This window comes from Salarias fasciatus, assembly GCF_902148845.1.
Source record: "Salarias fasciatus chromosome 7 unlocalized genomic scaffold, fSalaFa1.1 super_scaffold_4, whole genome shotgun sequence".
NCBI classification, from domain to species: Eukaryota; Metazoa; Chordata; class Actinopteri; order Blenniiformes; family Blenniidae; genus Salarias; species Salarias fasciatus.
This window is the reverse complement of record NW_021941229.1, coordinates 16,699,537-16,725,331: the sequence shown is the minus strand read 5'-3', so window position 1 is coordinate 16,725,331 and position 25,795 is coordinate 16,699,537. Positions and strand designations below refer to the sequence as shown.

General features: G+C 43.0%; 2 protein-coding genes across 7 annotated transcripts in view; both read left to right on the top strand.

Annotated features, from left to right (window-relative positions):
- The window catches only part of ptpn13 (protein tyrosine phosphatase non-receptor type 13), a 39,133-nt gene extending 20,489 nt beyond the window's left edge, over positions 1 to 18,644 (top strand). Inside the window, exons 9-49 of one of the 5 annotated variants that reach the window (XM_030084782.1) lie at positions 1,177 to 1,276; positions 2,151 to 2,367; positions 3,022 to 3,096; positions 3,208 to 3,379; positions 3,742 to 3,892; positions 4,014 to 4,152; positions 4,487 to 4,639; positions 4,777 to 4,959; positions 5,076 to 5,238; positions 5,547 to 5,982; positions 6,546 to 6,646; positions 7,931 to 7,984; positions 8,515 to 8,604; positions 8,739 to 8,846; positions 8,952 to 9,083; positions 9,176 to 9,663; positions 10,115 to 10,231; positions 11,292 to 11,385; positions 11,488 to 11,573; positions 11,717 to 11,885; positions 12,665 to 12,879; positions 12,982 to 13,080; positions 13,163 to 13,536; positions 13,650 to 13,809; positions 13,901 to 14,056; positions 14,268 to 14,439; positions 14,580 to 14,790; positions 14,928 to 15,013; positions 15,101 to 15,153; positions 15,325 to 15,480; positions 15,689 to 15,854; positions 15,973 to 16,062; positions 16,144 to 16,250; positions 16,345 to 16,400; positions 16,502 to 16,599; positions 16,749 to 16,897; positions 16,988 to 17,078; positions 17,164 to 17,501; positions 17,594 to 17,809; positions 17,895 to 17,957; positions 18,052 to 18,644. In XM_030084782.1, the coding sequence (XP_029940642.1) occupies positions 1,177 to 1,276; positions 2,151 to 2,367; positions 3,022 to 3,096; positions 3,208 to 3,379; positions 3,742 to 3,892; positions 4,014 to 4,152; positions 4,487 to 4,639; positions 4,777 to 4,959; positions 5,076 to 5,238; positions 5,547 to 5,982; positions 6,546 to 6,646; positions 7,931 to 7,984; positions 8,515 to 8,604; positions 8,739 to 8,846; positions 8,952 to 9,083; positions 9,176 to 9,663; positions 10,115 to 10,231; positions 11,292 to 11,385; positions 11,488 to 11,573; positions 11,717 to 11,885; positions 12,665 to 12,879; positions 12,982 to 13,080; positions 13,163 to 13,536; positions 13,650 to 13,809; positions 13,901 to 14,056; positions 14,268 to 14,439; positions 14,580 to 14,790; positions 14,928 to 15,013; positions 15,101 to 15,153; positions 15,325 to 15,480; positions 15,689 to 15,854; positions 15,973 to 16,062; positions 16,144 to 16,250; positions 16,345 to 16,400; positions 16,502 to 16,599; positions 16,749 to 16,897; positions 16,988 to 17,078; positions 17,164 to 17,501; positions 17,594 to 17,809; positions 17,895 to 17,957; positions 18,052 to 18,129 (6,362 nt within the window). In that variant the 3' untranslated portion in view covers positions 18,130 to 18,644. Of the gene's footprint in view, positions 1 to 1,176; positions 1,277 to 2,150; positions 2,368 to 3,021; positions 3,097 to 3,207; positions 3,380 to 3,741; positions 3,893 to 4,013; positions 4,153 to 4,486; positions 4,640 to 4,776; positions 4,960 to 5,075; positions 5,239 to 5,546; positions 5,983 to 6,545; positions 6,647 to 7,930; positions 7,985 to 8,514; positions 8,605 to 8,738; positions 8,847 to 8,951; positions 9,084 to 9,175; positions 9,664 to 10,114; positions 10,247 to 11,291; positions 11,386 to 11,487; positions 11,574 to 11,716; positions 11,886 to 12,664; positions 12,880 to 12,981; positions 13,081 to 13,162; positions 13,537 to 13,649; positions 13,810 to 13,900; positions 14,057 to 14,267; positions 14,440 to 14,579; positions 14,791 to 14,927; positions 15,014 to 15,100; positions 15,154 to 15,324; positions 15,481 to 15,688; positions 15,855 to 15,972; positions 16,063 to 16,143; positions 16,251 to 16,344; positions 16,401 to 16,498; positions 16,600 to 16,748; positions 16,898 to 16,987; positions 17,079 to 17,163; positions 17,502 to 17,593; positions 17,810 to 17,894; positions 17,958 to 18,051 lie in introns of all 5 variants that reach the window. The other 4 variants (XM_030084780.1, XM_030084779.1, XM_030084778.1 and 1 more) reach the window with 4 other exon arrangements.
- A 1,216-nt stretch (positions 18,645 to 19,860) lies between these two features.
- Positions 19,861 to 25,696, top strand: sdad1 (SDA1 domain containing 1). 2 transcript variants are annotated; one of them, XM_030084769.1, is made up of 22 exons: positions 19,861 to 20,065; positions 20,364 to 20,468; positions 20,561 to 20,659; positions 20,766 to 20,876; positions 21,686 to 21,757; positions 21,851 to 21,951; positions 22,034 to 22,091; positions 22,210 to 22,284; positions 22,470 to 22,571; positions 22,658 to 22,727; positions 22,819 to 22,922; positions 23,115 to 23,172; positions 23,251 to 23,309; positions 23,388 to 23,464; positions 23,553 to 23,650; positions 23,736 to 23,812; positions 24,095 to 24,224; positions 24,302 to 24,393; positions 24,500 to 24,687; positions 24,797 to 24,881; positions 25,245 to 25,406; positions 25,487 to 25,696. In XM_030084769.1, exons 1-22 carry the CDS (start codon positions 19,976 to 19,978, stop codon positions 25,529 to 25,531), a joined length of 2,058 nt encoding a protein of 685 aa, XP_029940629.1. In that variant the 5' UTR covers positions 19,861 to 19,975; the 3' UTR covers positions 25,532 to 25,696. The 2 variants fall into 2 exon arrangements, with proteins under 2 accessions (XP_029940629.1, XP_029940628.1); XM_030084768.1 differs by having other exon boundaries at positions 24,299 to 24,393.
- Positions 25,697 to 25,795: the final 99 nt, after the last annotated feature.

Here is a 25,795-nt window from a genome sequence, read left to right as displayed (position 1 = left end):
TCTTTCATATGATGAGATCAGACAAAAAGTATCTACACAGGCTAGTCTAATGACGGGTGAATACCTGGAAGGGAGAGTGAATACAATCAAGTTGAAAACTAGCAGCAACTTCAATCAACTGGTAGTATGTATCAGTTACTTTGATTTGTTTTGTGGTTTGTTTTTTTCTGCCTGAGACTGAGATGTTTGGCTCTGTGTCAGATTTCCTCCTTTCTGCCTCGCCGAATCAGAAGGGGTGCATACTGCAGGTTTAAAACTGAAGTTCACCGGTCAAGCTTGATTTAAAGAGTACAATAAATGACTTGGCACTTGCTCCATTGTCTTGTGACTTCCAAACCAGGTGCTGCTATTTGTGCTGCCAATGAAATACAGTACATCAGGTTCTTTGCGTATGTGTGTTCACTCACTGCACAATGTTATGAAGTTATTTAGTACATGCATACACAACTTTATCTGTTATGTTGTGAGAAAGTTAGTTACACGGCAAAGCGTAAGTAAAACTGATGAGCTCTTGTATTCCTATCTTGTCATCTCTGGTTGGGTTTTGAACCATACAGTTGCATACTCAGTTCACCAGCTTATCGTGTGTTCACAAAGTCAAAAACCCTCAGTGATGTTGAATAACTGCCAGATATTGAGAGTTGCAGTTATAAAATAGCAGAAACACACAAAACTCGTTGCATATTTCTTAGAATAATCTGCAAAATCTAATCAGTATGTATCCAAGCAATCTGAATACTATCGTAGTCTTAAGAGGGACATTTCAAACCAGCTGGCACAAAGCAACCTGAAGATAAATGCATATTTCTTTGGGTTCAAACTGCTAGGAATGACTTTCCACATATCTTTGTTTTTATCTACTGTAAATATATTTAGGTAGATAACTAAATAGAAACATTCATGCAGAATTTAAGTTTGAAATTGGAAACGGGTCAAGTCTATGAAGAAAGAGTCAGTTTCCGTTTAAAAAAGCTGAACTTTATTAAGCATCTCTCACAGTAAGACTCGTACATTCTAAAGATGGTTGTTGGTACATACTGTTACTGTGACACAACTGATTTTATGGCAGTACATCCTCTTCAGCTACTGCTCCCACAGGTGCATGCAGTGGGGCGTCTTTTACGTCATTATGAGGAAATGTTTGCATGTTCCGCTCATGTTCTTGTTTCCTTCCAGCTAAAAAACCAGGTGAAACGGGAAGGTACGGCTCCCAGCTGGCGCTTTCATCTGAACACGATGCCCTGTCACTGACGAGTCAGAATGCACTCAGACGCAGGTAAAACTTGCACGCCCTGTACGACCGCGTTGCATTTTGTCCCTGTTAATCTGTGTTTCTTTACTCGGGTTTATAAATCCAATAAACTTTGAGCTGATGGAATCAAAATGTAATTCCTAAATTCCATAAAGATTGCTGGATCCCTACATTTATATTTAGTATTTTGCATGAAATCAATATGAATCCAAGTGTATGGGGGAGTCTGCAGAGGTTTCTGCTACTGGCCACTCTGAGATGAAAGTTGGAAAGGAAGCCCAATAATTCATTTGATCGAGTTTGTATGTATGGATCTTACTTAAATGCCGGCTGATGCCTTCAACTGGGATGTCAGCATGAGCCGGCTCATTTTTCTCCTGAAGAATCGGTGCCTTCACCACAAAACATTCCACCAAACAGGGAAGCTCCAGATAAGCCTGTCCTGTTTGGTCGTCTGTGCCACACACACACACACACGCACACACACACGCACACACAGCTGGAGCTGCAAAGCAAAGCAGGGTCGGCCCCATGCTTCACTAGTGAGGTCATCTGATGTGACATCCACATTCAGCGTTCTCTATCTCTCTAATCTCTGGCATTACAGACCTGAACTGCCTGCTGCTGCTCTGTCTGCTCACGGGGCAAAAAAACGTGTTTTCACTCCGTTTCCCAGAATGGGAACAGAACAGATCAGGCAGCTTTTAATATCTTTTTTTGCGTCTTCGTACTGTGCGTGTCTTGTTGTTTATTCTAAATCTCTCTGTTATGGAAGAGCAAAACAAAGTCTGCTTGGTGATTTGTTTTTTTTAAACCGATAACAGTTGTTTTTCTCTCAGCTTTAGACGGTATCAGACTGTTCTGACACCCACCCCCTTCGTCTTTTTTCTCCCTGTAGGCAAAACGAGCGGGCAGCTGAAGATGGTCTGGTTGGAGCCGAACTGCTCCTCCAGAGGCAGGAGGAGGAGGTGCAGCGACTCCAGGCCCACCTGGCCAACAGGCTGTCCAGGGCCAACCTCTACCCAGCGGACGACCCCTTGGTCCCTTCTCACCCTTCCATGCTCGAACTGCAAGACCCGCTGTACTCCGCCTCGCTGCCGCTCCGCAAGACGAAGGTTTGTTCACTTCTGTGGAATGAAAATCCATCTTCTTGTTTTTTTTTTTTCCTCCTATTTAAAGAAAAACAAGAAGATGTGTTTGGAGAAAGGTTCCTCCACCACGCACATGATTTATCACAGGCATGACACAGCCCAGTCCGCAGAGCAATCAAAATGCATTGTTTCAGCACTCACACTGGAAGGGGAACTCCCTGCATACAATTGGCTGCCTGTAGCCCGAACCATGTTTATATTGCAATACTTGATGATGTATGTATAATTTTAATTCGTTGCGAGCTATTTGGCAGCGAACTTGTTGACGCTGTGCTCACGAGATGTAAAAATTTGCTGACTGATGCGTATTTCAGTCTGACCTCACTATTTTAATCACTATTATGGTTTGTGGGACCTGTGGGGGAGTTTTAAAATGGTTTCCTCTGTTGCATACTACATTGCTATAAATGTGGTGATTTTAGTTGCAATCCTTTTTTTCCCTTTTTATTTTGTCAAATTTGGTAGGTTCTTCATACTTTTTAGATTGAGGTTAGCTGTCAGAGTTTGTGGTAAATTGATGTGTTTCAGCTTTAGAGAATTTCTGGTTTCTTTCAGTCTTTTTGATCTGAAGGTAACGTCCAATGAGTTTCTTCTGACAGTCGCTTTTCTGAATGACAGACCTTCCATGGACCGGAGTTTGTCAGGATGGCCAGTGAGCCATGCGTTTCCCTAACCGTTCCCTCTTCAATAATGGTGAGGAAGTAGCTTCCCTCCAAGCCACCGCATTCATGTTTTATTTATTTATTTATTTTTTTATCTTGAGCTTTTAACCACAACTGTGTCCTTATTGTCTTCTCACACAAGAAACGTGGCAAGGTGGAGGAAGTGCAGAGGAAGGTGGGTGTTGTGCTGCTGAACAGCCAAAACCTGGAGCTGAACTGCGACATCAAGGGAGTGTGTAAAGACGTCTTCGACATGGTGGTCGCCCACATCGGGCTGGTGGAGCACCATCTCTTCGGCCTCGCGTACCTCAGAGGTACTGTATGCTTGCTAACTCGTATTTCTCTGCTTTTGCACGTGTGAGTCGGATATTTACATGAATGCCGTCATCCCCATTTGCATGCGTGTGCATGTGCTCGCTTGTTTTATGATGCAGCCTCTCAACACAGTTTTCATTAGTCGGTTCTTGTCGGTTCAGTCACGGATGGTTGATCTTTTGTCAAGATAAGTCAAATATTTTTCCTGGAACTGGTGATGCATGAACTAAAAAAAAAAAAAAAAAAAAAAGTCAGGAATATTAAATGTTAGCTCAGTAGTCACAACTGCTTCCTTACTTCCTTATAGATTTTTCTCTTTTCAGCTGATGTCTATCTTGTTTGACTGTTCCCCCACACGTAGACAATGAGTTTTTCTTCGTTGATCTCGATGCCAAATTGTCCAAAGTGGCTCCAGACGGATGGAAGGACGACCCTAAGAAAAGGAAGTCAGATGTGCCTTTTAACCTGTTTTTACGCATTAAATTCTTTCTGGATGACATCAACCTCATACAGTGAGTGCACACACAAACACACGAAAAAAAAACCCCATCTAAATGACACATTGTTATTCAGTTATGTGTCCTTGTATGGTCATGTCACACTCAAGGTCATGTGTTTTCCTGTGGATTACAGACACGCTATGACCAAACATCAGTACTACCTACAAATGAGGAAAGATATCCTGGAGGAAAGGATGCGCTGCAGTGCAGAAAATGCCTTGGTGCTGGGCTCACTGGCATTGCAAGCGGAGTTTAGTGACTACCAGCCTGAGGTATAGAGGTCTCTTCTGTGCGGTCTCATGATTCAACACAGATTTTTCACTTCTGTCATCCTCAGCGTTGTAAGATTGTAACTTTATTTTTCTCAATCTTTCATCTTACTTTATAAATGGTTTGTGTTTAAGTACAGGCAAAGGTACAAGTTGATATTTGTAACCAAAAAAAGAAACAGACTACTTTGTCTAAATTAGGGAAAAGTAATTTGTTTGAAAGCAAAGTTAATCTCTTCACTTTTCAACCAATATTTAGGGCAGGAATAGTACATTAATGACAATAAGATGTACATATTGATCCCACGAATAACACTGCTCTCCTCAACACTCCTAGCTCCATGGGAAGACGTATTTCAGATTGGAGCACTACCTGCCAGTATCCATCTTGGATAAAGTGGACCACACGACCATAAAGGAGGAACTGCCGAAACGCCACAGCAGCTACTACGGAGCAACAGAAACTGAAGCAGAGTTGGAGTTTCTCAAGGTTTGTAAGAGCAGAGAACACAAGAGTTATATGTACCATCGTTATTGTTACTACGCTTTTTTTGTGTCATTTAAAGCACATTCTCGACTGTACCAGTCTTATCTGTTTCAATAGTGTTTTGTGGGTTTGTCTCCCAGATCTGCCAGAGGCTGACAGAGTACGGAGTCCACTTCCATCGGGTGCTTCCAGAGAAGAGATCCCAGACAGGCATCATGCTGGGTGTTTACTCCAAAGGGGTGATCATCTTTGAAGTCCTGAACGGAAATCGTACCGCAGTGCTGCGGTTCCCCTGGAGGGAGACAAAGAAGATTTCATTCGTAGTATGTGTTAATATTTTTCTTTTCTTTTTTTTTGTCTTTCAGCTATGAAATGTTTAAAAAAGTACATGCCCTTGGGTTCTCCCTTTCACTGACATGTTTACCTTCTTTTCCTGAAGAAAAAGAAGATTTGTCTTCAGAACACTTCCGATGGGATCAAGCACCTGTTTCAAACAGACAGCAACAAGACGTGTCAGTATTTGTTGCAGCTGTGCTCCGATCAGCACAAGTTCCACCTGCAGATGAAGGCCCGCCAGAACAACCAGGAGCTTCAGGACTTAGGTAGAGGAGCATTGAATTGATCTGCCGTCTTAAAAGCCAGTCGTGGAAGAGACACTTATGACACGTAACAGTGGGACTCTGTAACCAGCATGTATTGGAGAAGTTTACTGATTATATTTTAAATCTTGCTGTAGTCCAAAGCATTTGAGAGATGGCATTTTAAAGTATTTTAATGCCAAAAACTTCCAGCAACTGCAGCTTGATATGATCATCAGTTCACCCACTATTGTTGTTTGTTGTTATCCAACAACTAAGAAATTTCATTAGCTGTCTGGTAATTTTGTGGTTTTCTTATTTGTGCTTTACAGAAAACAGCCCATTGAGCAGCTTGCAGCATTCTTTTGACTCGCGGAGCGGGGACGCCACAGGAAGAGCCCTGAGCTCAGGCAGTCTGGGCCCGAGTTTATCAACACGCTCCAACCCGGACCACCTGAAGAGGATCTCCTACTCAGAAGTGGCCCTCCACAAGGCTCCTTACGGCCCAGTCGCCATCCAAGACGAGCTTCACTTTCCAGGTTTCAACCCGGTGGGCTCCACCATCCTTTCCAACCCGCGAGCGTTGAGTCGCTCCCACCACAACCTCGGGCAGATGCCAGAGTCTCCGGAGCCGCCGGTGCCAGATTCATACCTTGGCCAGTCGTACGCCAGAATGAGTCAGCCGCCACCCAAACAAATGGCCTTTCACTTCCAGCAACATCAGCGAGCAAGTTCAGACACAGACTCTCTGTCGCAACCACAGGACAAGTGAGTTGTTCTTGTTTATGCAATACATTTTAGTAAATATTTTGATTGCATTTCTAACTTTAAACTCTGCAGAAACATTTTAGGCATTTTAAATATACCAATATGTTAACACACTGTGCGCCTGCACGTAGATTTCTCTGTAAATTCCTCAATGTCAGAGTCAGAAGCCTCTGGTTACTAGGTGAGGACTTGTACCTCGGCGTACCGTACTGATACCCAGAATACTCCACCTCCAGCCTTTAATTGATCCTCTGGGGGTGCGTGTGTGTGTGGGTCTGAGTGCTGTGTGTCCTTGCATCTGTGTTTTCCTGTTACTGTGCCAACAATCCTGTGCTTCTATTTTAATTAGCAAACTTGTTTTTCTGTCCTTGCTTCCTCTAGTGTCACCTTTACAGGTGACAGTGATTTTATGTGGACTGGTGTTCTGTATATATGAAGTAAATAACAGTGCACAAGCAGCAATGTCAAAGAGAGTATTCAGGCTTTCTAAACACACCTTTTTTTCCCTTTTCTCAGTGTTTAGTTCTCTGGATAATTTTCTTCTCTCCCTCTGACCTTCTCAGATCATTTGGCGTGGCGTCCCACAGCAGCCCGGCCTGGAGCCTGAACAAAAAGGAATCTGACTCTTCTTCTCTTGAGGATACTGGCCAAGCCTATGTAGTTGGTAAGCATCCTGACCTGAGAAGGATGATGGAGATGAAGCATTACATTAATGGTCCACAGCTCCAAAGACGTTAATCTGTATCTGACAGATTTATTTCTGTTTTTAATATTCTGGTGGAGTCTTAAGTGCAGCATGTGATGTGTAAATCAACTATATTACGCAATAGATGTTTTTGCTTTTCCAAAACTTTTAATATATTTACTGCAAACTGGCTTAAACAAACTTTCTACAGCCATTTTCTTCCTGAATTGAGTTGCTCTTGTGCTATTTTTCCAAGAAGATGCAGAAAAAAGTAAGAGTGCGAACAGAGCACCTTTTAAAGCAGCTGACAGTAGCAGTTACATGAACCATAAATCATACAATTACACATTAATCTGATTAAAACTGTATCACATGCAAACTTCAGAATTAACTGTAACTGACTGTTTGAATGGAAAACAGAGTTAAATCGCCTCCTCAAACTCATTTCAGAGTTTGCTTCTTTGCTGTTACGGTTTTCAAAAGATGCACGACAAACTTTAGGGTTTGGCTGTATGGATTAGATGACGTGCTTGGTGCATATGGAACCATAAGTCATATTGTCATCACTTTGAGTGTTCTTAGAAATTTAATCAGACTGACAAAAATTGACCCGGTGAACAGCTAGTGACTGTCAACTGTACTGAAGGCGCACAAGTGAGGTGAGTGGCTTTACTAAATGCCACTACTTTACTTTCCTCTGGTTTGAAGCTACTCATCTCGAATGACAAGATTAAAATTATATTGAAATTATACCCAAAGTACAGTCAGTTTTAGTTTAGCTGAATCAGGTTGTCAGAGAATCTCAAATTAAGAAATGTTTTGGCGATTCCTTTATGCATCCTTCCCAGTAATGAACACTTTCCAGAGTGGAAACCTGAAATTCAAATGAAGTCAAGATGTCAGTGTGGGGGTGGGGGATAAAGAAAATGCAGAAAGTCTCAAGCATAGTCTTGTCCCGTTCTTATTTGTCATGCACAGAAACACGAGTCAGTTCTTTCACTGAATTTCAGGAGAAAAGCTGTTGCGCAAAATGGGTTGTTTTGAGAATTTGGTTCAAACCTTAATAACTGAGGTGAACAGATCATCCTAAACTGGCCGCCCTCTTTGGGGTTAGATTCCTGTTTCTGTGTTCGTGCAGTTGTACTCTTCACGGAACGGTGACTCCATGTGAGGAGAGAAATCTCACAATGAACACAGAAAGTAGGACTTCTCGGTTTTGTGTTGAATACAAAGCCGTCTGATAGCCTTGTGTTGTCGTTGCAGGTGTCAGCATGCACAGTTCATCTGGCATGCCTTCAACCCCAGCCTCCCTTAATGGTGAGTTTCTCTTTTTTTTTTTTTTTTATAAGAACAGCGAGAAGTCCGAATAAAGCAAACATTTGCTCTCTTGCATCACCTTTCAGTCTCGTACCTGAATGCTTTCCAAAACAACAAAGTACATGCAAGCCAAAAGCAAAAGTCAGTGTTGTCCACAGAATTAAATAATGCAGAATCGAGTGTCTGTCCTCTCCTCCTGTTGCCCGCCTGCCGGCCGGTGGACCTTCGCTCTGGCCTCGGTCCCACCATTAAATAGCTTAATGCTTGGCACTGAACTCTCCTCCTTTCTTTCGAGCTTAGCCAATCTTTTCAGAGCCATTCGTCAACAGTGCTAAAGTGGGAGCCCCTCCGTGACACAGCACGCCTGCCTGGGCTGATTAATAGTTACAGTGGAGATGTATGAAGGCCCATAAAATGGCTTACTGTTTATTACAGCGAGGTCTGCTCGAGTCTGAAAAAGATAACGGCCCCATATGTGAGAAGTATTTCTGTGAATTTTAGTAACGCCATGTTTGTTTGTGTTGATGCAGATTCGCTAAAGAAAAAACTGAACGCGTTGCCATCCCCAGAGCGAGAAGTTACAACTGTAAACCTGAAGAAAGATGTGAAATATGGCCTGGGTAAGGCTTCGTGTTCTGTGTAGTTAATAGATTAGAGCTGTAAACTGCGTTTCCATCCTTGGTGTTCTTGGATGTTTTGTTTTCCAGTACAATCGCATTTTATTTATCGCCGTGTTCTTGTTTGTGTCGTGCAGGGTTTCAGGTTGTCGGAGGGGAGAACTCTGGTCGGACAGACCTCGGTACGATCATCAGCTCAATCACTCCTGGGGGCCCTGCCGATGTCAATGGCTTCCTCAAGCCTGGTAAGTCGGGATCTGACTCCTCCCTCCCTCCTGCTGGAGCCCATGACAGTGTTTCTTTTGTTGTTGCAAAGATGATTATCAATTCTGAATATCATGTTGATGCAGGTGACCGGCTCATCTGTGTGAATGATGTAAACCTAGAGGGACTCTCTCATGCTTCTGCGGTTGACGTCCTTCAGAATGCTCCGGATGATGTTACCCTGGTGGTGTTGCAGCCTATAGAGAGGCTCTACAGAGGTACAGTCAAAGGCATGAGTGCATTTTTTGTGAAGAGATTTTTATTCATTTTCTTGTTCCGTTCGTCAGTTTTGATTTCTTTGTTTTGACAGAATCATCTTCGGGCTTCAGTCCTTACGATGACAAACTTCCTATCAATTCACATTACTCTGCCCAGAGACGAGAGCTAGACATTGACACCTCATCAGAGGAGCGTGCAGGAAGAGCGACGCCCAGCCCTCCTGTTCACAGCGCCGCCACGCCGTCGTCCGCCTCTTCCCCCGTTCCCCAGCACAGCAGCGCCAATTCTCAGGACTCGAAGACCAGCAGTGTTTCCAAAACCTCCAAACACTCTGCCAACGGAGTCTTGCAGTGCTTGGAAAGAGCTACAGCTGCCGCTCCAGCTGCGTCTGCTCCCCAACGTCACGGGCCAGAACCAAACATGGGCGCGGATCCTCCGCCACCGGCTCTGCCCCCAAAAACTAGAAAGCCGAAAGTGCTGCTCGAAGCGCCCAAAGTTCCAGAGCAGTCAGACTGGGGAGACTCGGACATGGACGAGGAGACTTATTCCAGTAGTCAGGACAAACTGAAGGTTAAAAAGGTGTGGTCTGTGTGTTTATGAAATCTGTGCTCTGTGGTTTTTTGTTTTGTTTTTTTCTTTTTAATTATTGCCCTGCAGAGTAGTCGCTGATTCCAGAGAGTTAATGATTTTTTTTTTTTTAATATAAGTTAGGTATCTATGAATTTTAATTTTACGTATTATGAAGGGTTTTTCTATTAACAAGCATTGCTTTTTATTCGTCAGATGCTTGACATCTCACTGACGTTTCTGTGTAACTTGTGCCTGTCATTGCATTCACAATGTCAATGTGAGGCTTGTTTTTTTTTTTTTTTATTTTAACCTGGACACTGCATGATTGTCCTCGAATGTGTCACGGTATCTGCTCATTTTGCTCCTGGCATAACCGATTCCTCTCCAACGCTCACGCTTGTTCTTTCTGCATGTTCCAGCTTGTGATAATTCACCTTAATGCCCTGTTCTCTGTTTGCAGGAACACTTGATGGAAAATTTAAATGGTAATGCCCCAGTTGTCAGTAGTCTCCGTCCAGGAGAACTATTTGACATTGAGCTGTCCAAAATAGACAGCAGCCTGGGCATAAGTGTCACGGTACTGTTCGGCAAGGTTTTCATCCTTTTTTTTGTTTTGCCCCCCTTTTACCCCCATCTTGTGGCTGTTGTGTGATTGTGTTTGTGTGCTATGATTTGCTTTTTTAACACCATCTGTTGGAAGCTCTTGTAGTAAAATAGCTGTCTTTACTCTTTGCATGTGATCTTTATTTTTTTAATCATTCAGTTTTTTTTTTTTTTTTGATTGCTATTTTAATTATTACAGTAAGTAACGTAACTGCAAAATGGGCAGTAGGGTTGCTTTGTGCTGACTATCGTACATGTTTACTGCTGATGTACAGAGTGATGATTAACTGGTGTGGCACTAATATAATTTGTCTCTCTGGGACGTTGAGCATTAATTGGCATGGGTTCATTTATTTCTGTGGGATCATAGTGTTCAACAACAAATCATTCAGCTGTTTACCTATTTCTGTCAAGAATAATTTAATTTGGCTCATAAAGAATATCGCATTAATACGATTACCAAATTTATAATAGAATGCAATGATTCCTCAATCTTGATCAAACTGACAGAAATGTTTCCACAGTGTCAATGATCAGCTTTTAATAATGGCATCCATATCATCAGACAAACGCCTTTCTCTTCATTTAAAACTGAATCACATTTTTAAAATGAGAAATGTTTTGTTTATTTGTTGGTTTGATAGATTCGGATTAAACGTGACGAGAGAAAATGCCAAAACCCTAATTGTCATTCCATAAATATTTTCATATGCGAAACATTTGGATAAGATGCCACGTAAACCTGCCTGTGATTGGTGTACTGTCTAGATTACCTTAAAACAAAAATGGATTACCTTAAACCCAATTTGTTGTAAGATCCAACATCAAAGTTTGGTCATTTTGCTAAATTTCTCTCAAATGCGATTAGTTAAAATGTTCCTTTTATCTTCTGAAACCACAATGAAAACAAAACATTTTTCATTTAGAAATCACACTCAGAATAACAGAAATTCCTACAGTCATTCCCTACAGAATTTATACATCATAGTATTTGTTTATCTGCACAATCAGATTGAAATCTCTCTCGTGTTTAGGGAGGTGTCAATACGACGGTGCGACATGGGGGCGTCTACGTCAAAGCCATTATACCAAAAGGTGCTGCGGAGCTTGATGGAAGGATACAGAAAGGTACTGGTGTTGAAACTTGCCATTAAACGGAAGACTAGACTATGAACTCATGTTGAAATGAGAAATATCTGAATTAACACTTGCCCGCTCTGTCTTGTTTAGGTGATCGAGTGGTGGCCGTCAATGGGAAAAGTCTGGAAGGAGCCACGCATCAACAAGCAGTAGAAGTTCTCAGAGACACCGGCCAGGTGAGGGAAGACACGTTGTCACCTTACAACTCAGCTTAAAAGTGCAATTTATATAAATCTGGATGTTGCATTTGTAAAGTGTGATATAAATAAAAGATATTGGCGTCTGTGACGCAAAGTAACCGACTCCTCTCGGGCCTCAGACGGTGCATCTGCTGATGGAGAGGGGTCATCCACTTTCGGACAGAGTCCATGCTCCCGTCACGCCGCAGTTCACGCCACCGTTAGCTGGCAGTGACCAGCTTCACGGCGTGAACAAACCGAACCCACCAGAGGTCAAACGAAAGCCGGAGTACAGCTTCATCACACAGGGTGAGGAGAGCGTTCGCTGTCCCGATGAGGGGATGTTCAGCAGTGTTTTTCAGTCTGTGAAATGGTTGTTTTTCTGCTCACCCGAGACCATCCGATCCTCCGATATCATAAATGAGCACAAACCATCACCGGCACGTTGCTGCCTCTTGAAGGTGTGTCGTCTTTTTGCAGAACCAGACACGTTTGGTTTTTCTGCGCGTTGATAAGTGATAACATGATCTAGTTGTAGGAGTGTTTCACAGCTTTTCCCACCGCTCTCTCTGACGTAAAATTACATGGTACGTATTACTTAATCTGAGTTTCGGGTTTCATACATGACTCAGTGAAATTCACTAAGTGGAGACGTCAATTATCCTGTTTCCAGCGAAAAGGAATTCAGGGGGAAAAAAACCCCTTGACTTGACTTCACAGCTTGTACTGCAGACTGAATAATAGTGGTGGCACAATCCTCTTGTCTTTTTGTTGAAGCTAAGTTCTGAAGTTACTCTCTGTTAACGAACTCCAGAGTTTTCAGAGTTTTTTTTTGTTTTTTTTCCCCACAGCAAAACACCCACTTGAATGGCAGCTAATTCAGTATCAGTGGACCAAACTTCCTGAACAAAAACATGAATTTCTGTTATTGATATTGAAATATTTTGACTTCTTTTTGTATTTTACATTCTTCTGCAAACTTTATGGAAGCTATAAGGAGCCACAGGTTGAGAACCTCAAGTGCTCAGATCACGTCTTAACTTTACACGTTATTGGAATCACTGCACATAGTTCTCGGTCCTCTGCAGATAACGTGTTCGACGTGTGCTTGCTGAAGAACACGTCTGGGCTGGGCTTCAGTTTCAGCCGAGAGGAGAGCATCCCCGGGGAGCCCCCCGGCTCCAGCATGGTGCGGGTTAAAAAACTCTTCCCTGGCCAGCCGGCTGCGGAGAGCGGCCGCATCAACGTGGGCGACGTCATCCTACGGGTCAATCAAACCTCCCTGAAAGGACTTTCACAGCATGTATGTGGCAGGACTGTCATTTTGCCTTCCCTTCTGCATTTTGGGGATAATGTGGATAGAAATTAGGTTTCTTGACATCATGCTTTATTATCATACTCTCAGGAGGTCATATCGGCTCTACGGGGAACAGGACAGGAAGTGACTCTGCTCCTGTGTCGACCGAAACATGGCGTCCTTCCTGAGATGGACTCTTCTCTTTTGGTTCGTTCTTAGAAAACTCCTCTGATGTTGTGTGACAATCAGTATTGAAAATTGCTGATTAAATTTCATTGTCTCCTCTCAGACACCAATGTCATCGCCCAGAAAGGAGCCCGTGACCCAGGCGGAGTCCGGCCTGAACGCCAGCACAGTCTCCTCTCCCCAGCAGGCCAAGAAGCAGGGGCTTGTGGAGGACGCCTTGGAGAGGCTGCTGCACAAAACTCCCGCGAGACAGAACAGCTACAGCGACAGCACCGACGGCGATGAGGAGGTGGAGGAGGCCTTCAGCCCGGCCACTCTGGAGAACAGCAGGCAGACGTGGGAGAGCAGCGTGTACCAGACGCCCGGCAGCAACCCGGGACAGGGGTCCTACAGCAGCAGTGGAGAGCTGGACAACACCTTCCACTCTGCTTTCTACACCCCAAGCATGTCACTGCCAAGATCGGACATCAGCGGCCGGTATTTGATTTGAAAATGATATTTGATCACTGCTTGTGGTGCATTTTGTTATTGTAAGAGTCTTCTTTTTTTTTTTTTCTGGAAATGAATTTTATTTTGTTTGTTTTGGATAGGGGTTTTTCCTCCCCTTCGGCAGCTGATTTGGAGTCACCCTCTCTGCTGTCAGTGCCATCCGCCTCTGCCCCGAGCCCTGATCCGCTTCCTCCTCCACTACCCCTGCCCTTAAACCTCACACTGTCCGGCAACGGGCAGGATGCGGACGAATTTGCCCCGGTAAGACGTTGTCGGAGCGCTGTTTTAAATTCCAGCAAGCTCTTGCGGCCCACTTGCGATTGGTTTACCTGAGATGGTTGTTCGTTGGCAGGAAGTGGAGCTCAGGGTCTCTCTGGTGAAATCAGAGCAGGGCAGTCTCGGCTTCACCCTGACCAAAGGTAACGATCACAGCTGCTACATCCACGACATTGTCCAAGATCCAGCCAGAGGAGATGGGAGGCTCAGACCTGGGGACCGCATGATTACAGTAGGCATTCATTCCACATGTCAAAATATATATATATTTTTTTATTATTATCACTGTATTCTGAAATAAGGTTTTCTTTACTTCTGAGCCTGAGATGATAAAATTAATGCCAGACTCTTGTTTACATGTCAGCTGTGGAGTTCGACTGTGTGTTTTCTAATCTCGTCGAAGCACTCCTTCAGCTCTGTAACGGATCGATCTTTTCTCTCAGGTGAACACCACAGATGTGAGTAACATGGGCCACACTGAGGTGGTCACTCTCGTGCGCGCCGCTCCCCGGGTGGTGGACTTGGTGGTCGGCAGAGTCCTGGAGGCTCCCAAACCCCCCATAGAGGCCCACCTGCTGCCCGACATCTGGTTCAAGAACAACCAGGAGCCACTGGGTAGGGAATAAAATCCCCGGAGTGTGTGAGATTCCTCTCATGTGCAGGGTGTCTGTCGGTTTTTAGACATTATGTGGATATTTTCTTTGTTGTCCTGCTAAATGGCTGATTTCAATCATCTTCCTGCTTCCTTTGCTCAGGGCTGGTCCTGGAAGGTGGGAGTGACAGTCCGTACGGAGTCTTATTTGTCAGAGACGTCTTGCCGGGTTCGTCCGCTTCGAAGGAAGGAAGCCTCAGGCCGCTTGATCTCATCCACTACATCAACGGGGCTCCGACTCAGGACCTGACTCTGAGCGAGAGCACCAGACTGTTGGAGCTCTCGCTAAATGAACTCACGCTGAAGGCCACAAGGTAGTCTGAACCGACGACGATCATCACCTAAAGCGGGATTTGTTTGTTCCATTATCACTACTGACAGAATATACAGAATGTTTACTCACAATATACACAAATATCTTAAATTGTTCTTTCTTCTTTATTTCTCACAGGGATGGAAAGCCCGTTTTTCCAGAGCAGAGATGCGTCTCTTTTCTCAACAACAACATTAGTCCAAATGTCTCATCCAACGTGAATGGTTTGTAGTTAATCTTATAAAATTTCTTGTATTTAATGTTTTAGTTTGTTTTTTTTATCTTTCTGACAGTTAAAAATTTTGTTTTAGGTTTTAAAGGTGAAGATTCAAGAGATTTAGAGGGTCTTGCTGCACCTTTAGAGGTAATCTATCACTTTTATATTGGAAGCAAATGGCAGAAAAATGTAAGCGGTGTGTTAAAGACAAATTGATGATAGCTATTATTGCTTCATTGGCGTTTCTGTTTTGTTACGATGGAAGAATCTACTGAAGCTGTGATTTCAAAGGGGTTGCATGGTTTTTTGCTGAATCAGGAGGAGATCCTGAAGCTGGATCTGGAGAAGCCCCCGTCAGGAGGTCTGGGCTTCTCTGTGATTGGAGGGGAGAGGGGAATCTTTGTGAAGTCCATCACAGCAGGAGGAGTAGCAGAGTCCTCGGGACAGCTGCAAGTCGGCGACAGGCTGCTCAAAGTGAGCATCGTTTAACATTTAGCGCTCAGGATTTGACTTTAAATTCACACATGTGCATTTGTTGCATACTGTATTTACACTTGAAATTTAATGCAACTAAATGTGAAGTTTTACAAAACAGTTATACAAATCAAAGTTAGTCTGGATGCTCTGAGATGACGCTAAAACTCTTTTAAGGAGTTTATGTCTGACTTTCTTCAACTTGCAGGTGAATGAAGAACTGATGACGGGCGTGTCCCACACCAAAGCCGTCACCACCATCCGCAAAGCCAAAGGCCTGGTCCACCTTATAGTGTCCAGACCGCCGGACCAGAACCCAAACACATACCTGGCCTACCTGCCAATCAACTCAGACAAGTGCAACGGGAACACAGGTACAAGTCAACGCTTTGAACAAAGTTTGAATGATCTAGTCAAATTAAAACTGTCCGTCTAGCAAGGCGTTTGCTGAATTTCAGCCTTTTCTGCTCTTTCCCCCATGTTGTTTTCCAGATCTGAGTGAGGACAGTGGAGTGAAGACTAAGCTGTTTACACCGCCTGATAATCTCAAACCTGGCAGCTTCCCTTCCATACCGCCAATAGGTACGAATGCAGTCAACAAAAGAAGGTAAATGTATTAAAAGAACAACGTTGTGAACTGTTTGTGAACCTGCCGTGTTTCAGACTACGATGATGGTCCGCTGGAGCCGAGAGGAGGGACGGAGCAGAGCGCAGAGCTTTCTGAAGACACAGACTGTGATGGCTCCTCTTTACCTGAAGACTCTCCTCAGGTACAAACGAAACCTCCAAAGCTGATCAAGTGTTGCTGGTTATATGTACTTCTTTCTATGGCTTGTTTAACCTGAGTTCTCTTCGAACCATCAGAGTTCTCGAAAGGTGATGTGGCAAGAGGAGAGCGTTGATGATCCAAGGAGTGAAAAGTAAGATTTTAGCTGGATTTTTTTTTTTTTTTAACTTACTACAATTAAGATTATATACGTGATATTGAGCCAGCTGTTTCATGCCTGCGTTGTATCAGCAGCTATCTGCAGATGAGCGCTGGTCAGCCGGAGGAAGATGAAATCACATGGGGAAGTGACGAACTGCCGATAGAAACCATGAACTCCAAGTCAAGAGACGGTCAGACCACCTTTCCATCATCTTTAGATTTTAAGCTTAAATTTCCAAACAACTGTCAGCCTGTTAATGAGGTGCTGAGATGAAAGCTGATGAAGACGGGTGCAGTAACGGGGCACGATCAGGCTACCTCACATTTTCCTTTACAACAGACGGACCAATCATCACGGAGGACGAGCTCACGTCTCTGCCCCTCGTCAAAGTGGTGCCCGATGGCCAGTACACTGGACCGAAGCTCAACAGCGTGGTCCGCATGATGAGAGGACTTCTGGAGCAGAAAGTCCCCCTGCAGGAGTTTGAAGTAAGACACCTCGGACTTGAATAGTTGTTCATTATAGAATGATGCTGCAGTTTGTTTTCTTCTTTAATAAATTAATCTTTCTGCTTGCAGAATCTTCAGAACCTGCAGCCGCTGGATGACTGCTTGATCGGTCAGACGAAGGAGAACAAGAAGAAGAACCGCTACAAGAATATTGTTCCCTGTAAGAAAATACTTGTAGAAGATTGACCAAAGTTGTATTCTTCGGTATCGGATAAAACATGATTAGTGCAACGTTTCCTTTCTAGTCGACACAACAAGAGTCATGCTGGGCAAAGATGGAGGCTACATCAACGCCAACTTCATCAAAATGCCAGTAAAAGACGAGGACTTCATATACATCGCCTGTCAGGGACCTTTACCCACCACTCTGGGCGACTTTTGGCAAATGGTCTGGGAGCAGAAGTCCAACGTGATCGCCATGATGACCCAGGAGGTGGAAGGCGGGAAAGTGAAGTGCCAGCGGTACTGGCCCGACACGCCCAGGACGGCGGAGATGGTCGACGACAGGTTACAGATAGCGCTCCTCAAGGTCCAGCATCTGGATAACTTTGTCATCCGACTCATCGAGGTCAAAGACGTACAGGTCAGATCAAAGAGAGATTTCTCACTTGCTGTTTTTAATCATACATTAAGGTTTAATTTAACAGATAAACATTATGACCCATCCTTCTGCAGACGAATGAAATCCAGCATGTAACTCACCTAAACTACACCGGATGGCCCGACCATGGAACGCCCTCACAACCCGAGCAACTGCTCACTTTTATCTCCTACATGAGGCATGTTCATCGATCGGGGCCGATCGTCACGCACTGCAGCGCAGGCATCGGCCGGTCAGGGACCCTCATATGTATCGACGTGGTTCTGGGTCTCATCAGTAAAGATGCTGACGTAAGTTATGAATGATGAATTGCTTTTTACCAGGAAGCATCTGCGATCATTTTGCCCCAGTCTGACGGGAATTTTTTTTCTGCAGTTTGATATTTCGGACGTGGTAAGAAATATGAGACTCCAGAGACAGGGAATGGTCCAAACAGAGGTGAACTCAGCTTTTAATATCTTAATATATGTGACAGTCCATCCCTTTTGCCTGCATGCTTTCTCACACATTTGCTTTCTGTTCCTCTTTACAGGACCAGTATATTTTCTGCTATCAAGTGATTCTCTACGTCCTCAGATGCCTTCAAGCAGAAGAACACATCTCAGGATAACACAAACCATGTATTGTCGTCATGTCGAGGCTGGGTGACTCACTAGAGCGAAACAGGAAAACGAAAGTTGAAACAGGCAGACATTGCCAAATTACACAACACAAGTTTTTATTGCCTTAAAATATTTGACTCCTTGAAAGTCAATCCATAAAAAGAAATCTATATTTTTATTTTTGCTTTTTGAGTTCTCTCGCTCTGGCTGCTACTCCCTTTCAATGCATTTATGAGAACTGCTGATTGTATTTCTTATTGTTACCTACAAGAGAACACTAATATTTTTTCAGATTCTTGGATAAAATAATTATTATAAGTGAATGATGATTTCATACTTTATGTGGAACATTATTGTGTATTTTGAAGCCTATTTTGATGCTGGAACATGCCTTGACAGAATACTATGTCAGTATTTGCTTTGTAAATCTACTATACAGTAAACTGCTCACTGCCTGAGGCAAATTATGGAATTAAAAGTGTACATATTCAACTCAAGAAAATTAAACTGGATACATTTTAAATCAAGTCTGGACTATTATTTTATTTGCACATCCTTCACGATGCGATTAATCAGAAAAATATTTACGTTTTCTGTTGTTGCTGAGTTGTTTTGCACCCAGCTGCACACAGAATAGATGTATTGTACTGAAAGAGTTCCATCACCAGGTGGTGCCAAAACCAGCACCAGTTTATTGATAAGCAATAAGCAATGGTAAGTGATTGATTTGGAAGTTGGTGCTCACTCATGGCAAAAAACTTCAAAAAACAAGACCTGTGGGGTTCGAAATGATGAACAAATTTGGTTTTGTTATGATTTTGATGATTAGTTTAATTATGTACTGATTTTTTTCTCTATAATTAAATGGTCATTCTAAAACGTGCCTGGAGATAATTACTTGTTCATAATGCAACTTTATGCAAAAAAACAAATGGTTACTGCTGGCCCTGACTTAAACATCACCACACGCTGCTGTTAACTGGCCTGAGTATTTTTATAAAACATGTGAAATCAGGGTTTTTTTCAGGCACCAAGCTTTAATTTTAGAAGAAATATCTAAAAAAACCACACATCTGTGTTGATGCCAGATATGAAGGTAGATTTGTCAAACTGTTTTGAGGTGACAGATAAACAGCAGTAAAGGAAATTTCTTCTTTTCACAATAAAGGTATGCACAAGATAATCTCTGAACATATCATGATGAAACTGGAGCTGCAGCGGCAAAGAACTACACCAAATGCAGCCAAGAACAGGTTGTCCAATACAGGAGCACTAGAATTACACCGTTGATGATTGAATAAAGAATGAACTCTCAAGTGTCTCAATTTCTGTTGTAATAATTCAAATAGATGGGTCTTAATTTGACCAAAGCACACTGATGGATGCTTCTGTCCTTGCTTCCTCGCTTTTGCTGCAATATGGGAGATTTGAGCGATATTGATATAATACACTGGTCACGAGGCTTTTCCTCAGTGGTTGAAAGTGGACCACCTATGTCTGTGATTTCTCTGAGGAAATGTCTGTAATGGACCTGGACCACACAGCAAGAAGTGTTATGAAGACAAGTCAGTTCCAGAACCACCATATTTCAAAATAAAAGATTAATTCGAGTTCAGAGTAATAAGATAAGTGCCAGAAAAGTACACGTGTTTAAGTCGAATAGCCTGTGCAGGTTTGTTAAAAAGAAAAATACATGAAAAGTCTGGAGAGAAGAAGTAGTCCCGGAAGTGACGTCACCGCTGCGTCAAAATTAAATGGCGGCGTACAGAGTGGCCACGCTTGCCCAGTGAAAAGTTGTTTATATATTTCATGTTTCTTCTTCCCGCAACGTATTGAGAGTAACCAGCTGGAGTCATGTCCGGACGGCAGAGCAACAAGTTGCCGAACAACCTGCCGCAGCTTCAGAATCTGATCAAACGGGACCCGCAGTCGTACGTGGAGGAGGTAGGAGCTGCTAGCCGAGGCGGCTAAAGGCTGAGCTGGAGGACTCGTGCCGACATTTAAAACCCCCTGTGTTGTCTCTCGATAAATCCTAACATCTGATGACAGCCCTTCATTACGTTTTTTATTATCCCTGTTTGCATGCGCATTGTTAGAATACTTGGATCGAGTACGTTTCTGCCAGGTGTGTTAGAGTAAATAAGCAGGATAAATAGATGAATGTTGAGGGTGTAAACTTCCTTTTAGCCCTGATGAAGGAGAAAAACAAATTTACCAATGGTTGCATGTTTGTTCCCAACAGTTTCTGCAGCAGTACCGACATTACCAGTCCAATGTGCAGATCTTCAAACTCCAGCCTGACAAACCCAACAAGGAGCTGGCAGAGTTGGTCATGTTCCTTGCACAGGTAGCAGAGGTGTAGTTATACACCTATAGTGATGCAGTCCAGCCACATACTTTCTGTAAACTGTGTTATTGATCCCTCTGCTCGCTGTTCAGGTTGGTCACTGCTACACCCAGCAGCTGTCTACCTTTCCTCAAGAGCTGTCTGAGTTACTCCTGAGCTACCACACAGTCCTGGAGCCAGACCTGCGGATGGTGAGAACTTCTCAGACTTCAGCTGGAATGTAGATGAGCGTGTTTATCCACATTCACTTCAGTGGTTTAGGAGATAATGTCCCGAGTCTCTTCCTTTTGATTTCAGACCTTCTGCAAAGCCCTGATTCTTCTGAGGAATAAAGACTTGATCAACCCCTCAGGCCTCCTGGAGCTCTTCTTTGAGCTGCTGCGGTGTCATGACAAACTGCTCAGGAAGGTACATATATAAATATATATATATATATAAATACATGGTGGTGTCTGCCATTTTTTATTGTTTATCAAATTACTACAAAGCATGCATCTAAGTTGCTATTTGTACGAAATACTACAGTAATGTATTGTCTCACATAATCCCTAAGAGTCTGCCTTGTGAGGGTTTTTATTACGCAAACAGAGCAGATGTTAAAGTAGCATTGCATCTAATCTGCTCACACAATGCCAAAAGCAGCATTAAATAACCTCTGGGAGAAAACTGATAGAAGAACTGGAGAAAATCCCCATTTTTCATTTGTAACATTTATATTTACTTATTTTATCCAGTGAGACTTCAAAAAAAAAAAGTCCTGTCCTTTATTTTACTGTACTGTATTTTGATTGTGAGGACAGAAGAGATTACATCAGACATAATCAAATATGCTGAGTAAGATTTGTAGCTCGATTCGATATATTATTGTGCAAGATAACATTTTCCACCCGCAAGGAGCAGGAATACTTTGACTCTTTTAAAAGTTTTAATGCATCTTCGAGTAAATTTTGAACATCATTTCATCATTTCGTTTGTGTCTTCTTATCAGAACAACACAACCAACATAATCTGACAGCCAAAATCTTTTCAAATATTTTTTTTGAAACTTGATTTATTTCTATGTATTTTCAATTCCAACACTGGATCAGTTGTTGATTTTAATTTTTGATTTTTTATATACATATTTTGCTGTGTTGAGTTGATTTATCATAACTTATACCTGTAGTCTGGGTTTCTCATTGTTGCTTTGTCTGAATAAAAATGGCTTCTCCCCACAGACGCTGTACACACACATTGTGACGGATATCAAAAATATCAATGCCAAGCACAAAAACAACAAGGTCAACACAGTAAGTACCTGTTCTGCCTCATATTTGACTATAATTTTGAGATAATATTTTTTTAAAGGTCCCCTCACTCTCTACTGCGGCTGTGCGTCTCAGTCATTGCAGAACTTTATGTACACCATGCTGAGGGACAGTAATCCCATCGCGGCCAAGATCTCATTAGACGTGATGATGGAGTTATACAAGAGGAACATCTGGTGCGTTGGAACAGAAGTAAAGTCCACAAAGCTCTTATTTATTGTCCCATTTATCTGAGTTGTTTTTTTTTTCTTTTCACAGGAATGACGCCAAAACGGTAAATGTCATTACAACAGCCTGCTTCTCAAAGGTGACAAAGGTATGCTTTGTTTTATTTTGTTTTTTTTTTGTTTGGAATCAGAAAACTAATGCTCGGTTCTCTGTGTTGGATAAGTGGAAATATTCTTTATAATCACCAGCTGCTCTGTCTTTTTCAGATTCTTGTCGGAGGCCTCAAATTCTTTCTGGGCAAAGACGAAGATGAGAAAAGTGACAGTGACTCAGATTCAGAGGTACTAAGCTGAAATTGTTTAGAAAACTTTTATCAAACTCAAATTTTCCACTTAAAATACTTAAAACTACATGCTACACCGTGCAATATATAGATCTCATAAACTTGGGAATGACTGATCAGCAGTAAAACTCATCTTGGATCAGTTGTGCCTTTCATAAGTCATAAGTGAGCCTTTTCTTTCAGAATGAGGGGCCGTCAGCCAGAGACCTGATGGTGAGATACTCCACCGGCAAGAAAAGCACCAAGAACAAGAAGAAGATGGACAAAGCCATGAAAGTTCTCAAGGTGAAGCCATTTCAATGTTTAATCCCACCTCTGTTCAGGTGAAGTGGACAGTTTGAAATCATCACTGTCATGTGTCCCCAACACAGAAACACAAGAAAAAGAAGAAGCCCGAAGTCTTTAATTTCTCCGCAATTCACCTGATTCATGATCCTCAAGGTAAACGCAGCAGCCGCAGAAGACCGCATGACATTATTTGTGAGTTTATCCAGACCTGAAAACTGTCAAATGTATATTTCTCCACGCTTAGATTTCTCCGAGAAGCTTTTGAAACAACTGGAAGCCTCAAAAGAGCGTTTCGAGGTGAAGATCATGATGATGGATCTTATATCCCGGCTGGTTGGAATCCACGAGGTGAGGGATCTGTGTGGAGGCTTTCTGCTGCTCCAGTTGGGAACACATGCAGACAGAAAGAAGAATTTAAAATCAAACTTTGTCAGTTCACACTAGTTTCCACCTTTTGAAATATTTCAGTGCCACAGATCAACAGCGGTGTCTCACACTGTGTGTGTTGAGTGTTCACTCCGTCTTCTCTTCTCTCCGCAGCTCTTCCTCTTCAACTTCTACCCCTTCATTCAGAGGTTTCTCCAGCCGCACCAGAGAGGTAAAATCAGCACCAGTCAATGAGTGACGATATGTTCTCGGCTGGCAGGAAGTTTCTGACCAGCTGATTTCTCTGCAGAGGTGACGAAGATCCTGCTGTGTGCCGCTCAGGCCTCCCACCAGCTCGTCCCTCCGGAGGTATGCGTCACGAGTCCGATCAGTAAACCGAACCACTTCGCTTTGTCGGGCAGCGCTGCTAACTTTTGGCATTTCTAGATAATCGAGCCGATGATCATGACCATCGCCAACAACTTTGTGACTGACAGAAACTCTGGGGAGGTCATGACTGTGGGGTGAGTAGACGACACGTGGGCTTTTAGTTTTTCTGATGTAGATTTAAGAGCCAGAGGGTTGAACCTCTCTGTCCTGTTTGTGTTTCAGGATCAACGCGATCAGGGAAGTCGCTGTTCGCTGTCCGCTGGCCATCAATGAAGACCTGCTTCAGGATCTGACTCAGTACAAAACACACAAAGATAAGAGTAAGGAGTTTTTCTTAATGCTTTGCAGACTCTGAGGTTGATCTTCTTGTTTATTACTTTAACACAAAATGCTTCTGTGTCACAGATGTGATGATGTCTGCCAGAGGTTTGATCCAGCTGTTCCGGAGTCTCAACCCACAGATGCTGCAAAAGAAGGACAGGGTGAGGCCTCTCTGAACTTCGGCTTAGACCAGACTTTTTTTGTGTGTTAAAAATGCATGCAACGCACAGTTTTTTTTATAATAATAGTGGTGGAAACAAAAATAATGAGTTTCCTTTTAGAGGAAGCACATTTATTCAGAGAGAAAGTGCAGATGGAGGATAAAAGCAGTTCAGATCATCTCACTGCTGTAAACCCAGAAGCCGAATCAATATTCATTAATGTGTGAGGATCCTTTAAATTGACCAAAGCTACATTTATGTTCTGATACCGGTTGCGTTCAGGGGAGACCCACAGAGGCTTCCACCGAGGCCAAGATCAAGGAGTACGGAGAGCTGCAGGCCAGAGATTTCATCCCTGGAGCTGAAGTCCTGGAGGTGGAGGGGGAGAACAAAGAGGGCGCCGAGGACGGAGGTCAGCTGCTCTTATGTTATGGAATCTGATAAAAACTCTCTGAATTTTTAAGTTAAATTCTCTTTATTGTTCAGCAGATGGCTGGGAGAGCGCCAGCATCAGTGATGATGATGAAGATGGGGAGTGGGTGGACGTTCATCACTCATCTGATGAAGACACGACAGAAGTGGTGAGAATAAAAAAAACTTTCCTTTTTCACTCGCAAAAGCCTGTTATGTAACGATGGATTCGCGAAACCTGATTTGAATCTGAAACTGTTCTTTGTTTTTCTGCAGACGGAGAAGCTTCAGAGCATTCCAGCGGAGGAGAGGCAAGCCATGGCGGCGGCCGTCAGCAGCAGCCGGTTCCTCACTCAGGACGACTTCAAGAAGATCCGTCTGGCTCAGATGGCCAAGGAGGTGAACGCCGCTCCGGGAAAAGGCCAGAAGAGGAAGAACGTGGAAAGTGACGATGAGGACGAGAGGTGAGAGCACAGTATGAAATCACGCATCGAGCCTTGTCTGATGCTCACGTAACTTATTTACTGAGACGTATAGAAAATCTCACTGTCGTCGCCTGCGTTTTTGTCTCAGGGGGGAGCTGCTGAGCCTGAGGAACATTGAGAAGCTGCATAAGAAACCAAAATCGGACAAGGAAACCCGACTGGCCACAGCGATGGTGAAGTTTGATGCCGATTGTTTTAGATTTCTGACAGTGCAGATTGGAGATATACCTTAGAAACAGTACCTGAAGCTGTGACTCTGAAGAGCATTTTGTTATATTCTGCTCATCACTGCAGTCATTTTATTTTCCTCTGCCATAATCACACCTACGTTTTTCTTGATTATTCAATAAATGTCCAGAAACTGACTAAAACCTGCAAACAGGATGTAATTTTTGAACTCCCCGGTAATGGGAATAAACTGTCAGTTGAGTTGATTTCATTTACTGACATAAAAGAAGCAAGTGTTTTTATTTGCAGAGCTTTAATGTTGAAAAATCTCATCTATTTTCTGAAATGGACTCTGTTTGTTTTTCAAGGCGGGAAAAACCGATCGGAAGGAGTTTGTGAGGAAGCGGATCAAGCTGAACCCACACGCCAGCACCAGCAACAAGGAGAAGAAGAGGAAGAAGAACTTCATGATGATGAGACACAGTCAGAACGTCAGAAGTAAAGGAAAACGCTCCTTCAGAGAGAAACAGGTAATTTAACCCTCAGTCAGATTTAACTGTGGATAAACTCACTGTTTGATTTGAACTGATAACATGTTTCTTTTGTCCAGATCGCCCTGCGAGATTCACTCCTGAAGAAGAAGAAGCATAAGTAGGGACGCGGTCTCGCGTTTTCCTCGTGCTGGCCGTCAGACGGCTGTCACAAACCTGAACTTTGACTGTGTCAAATATTATTATGCAACATTGACATGATCTGTAATAAAGGGTTAAGCCGTTGTTTCACCAGATGGACTGTGTATGCTGAAATAAATCATTTTTTCATGGTATTGGTATTTCTTGTTTTAACATATACACAAATTATTGTTTTTGTTGTTTTTTGTTTGTTTTTCAAAAATTAGCAAATACATCAATCTAGTTTT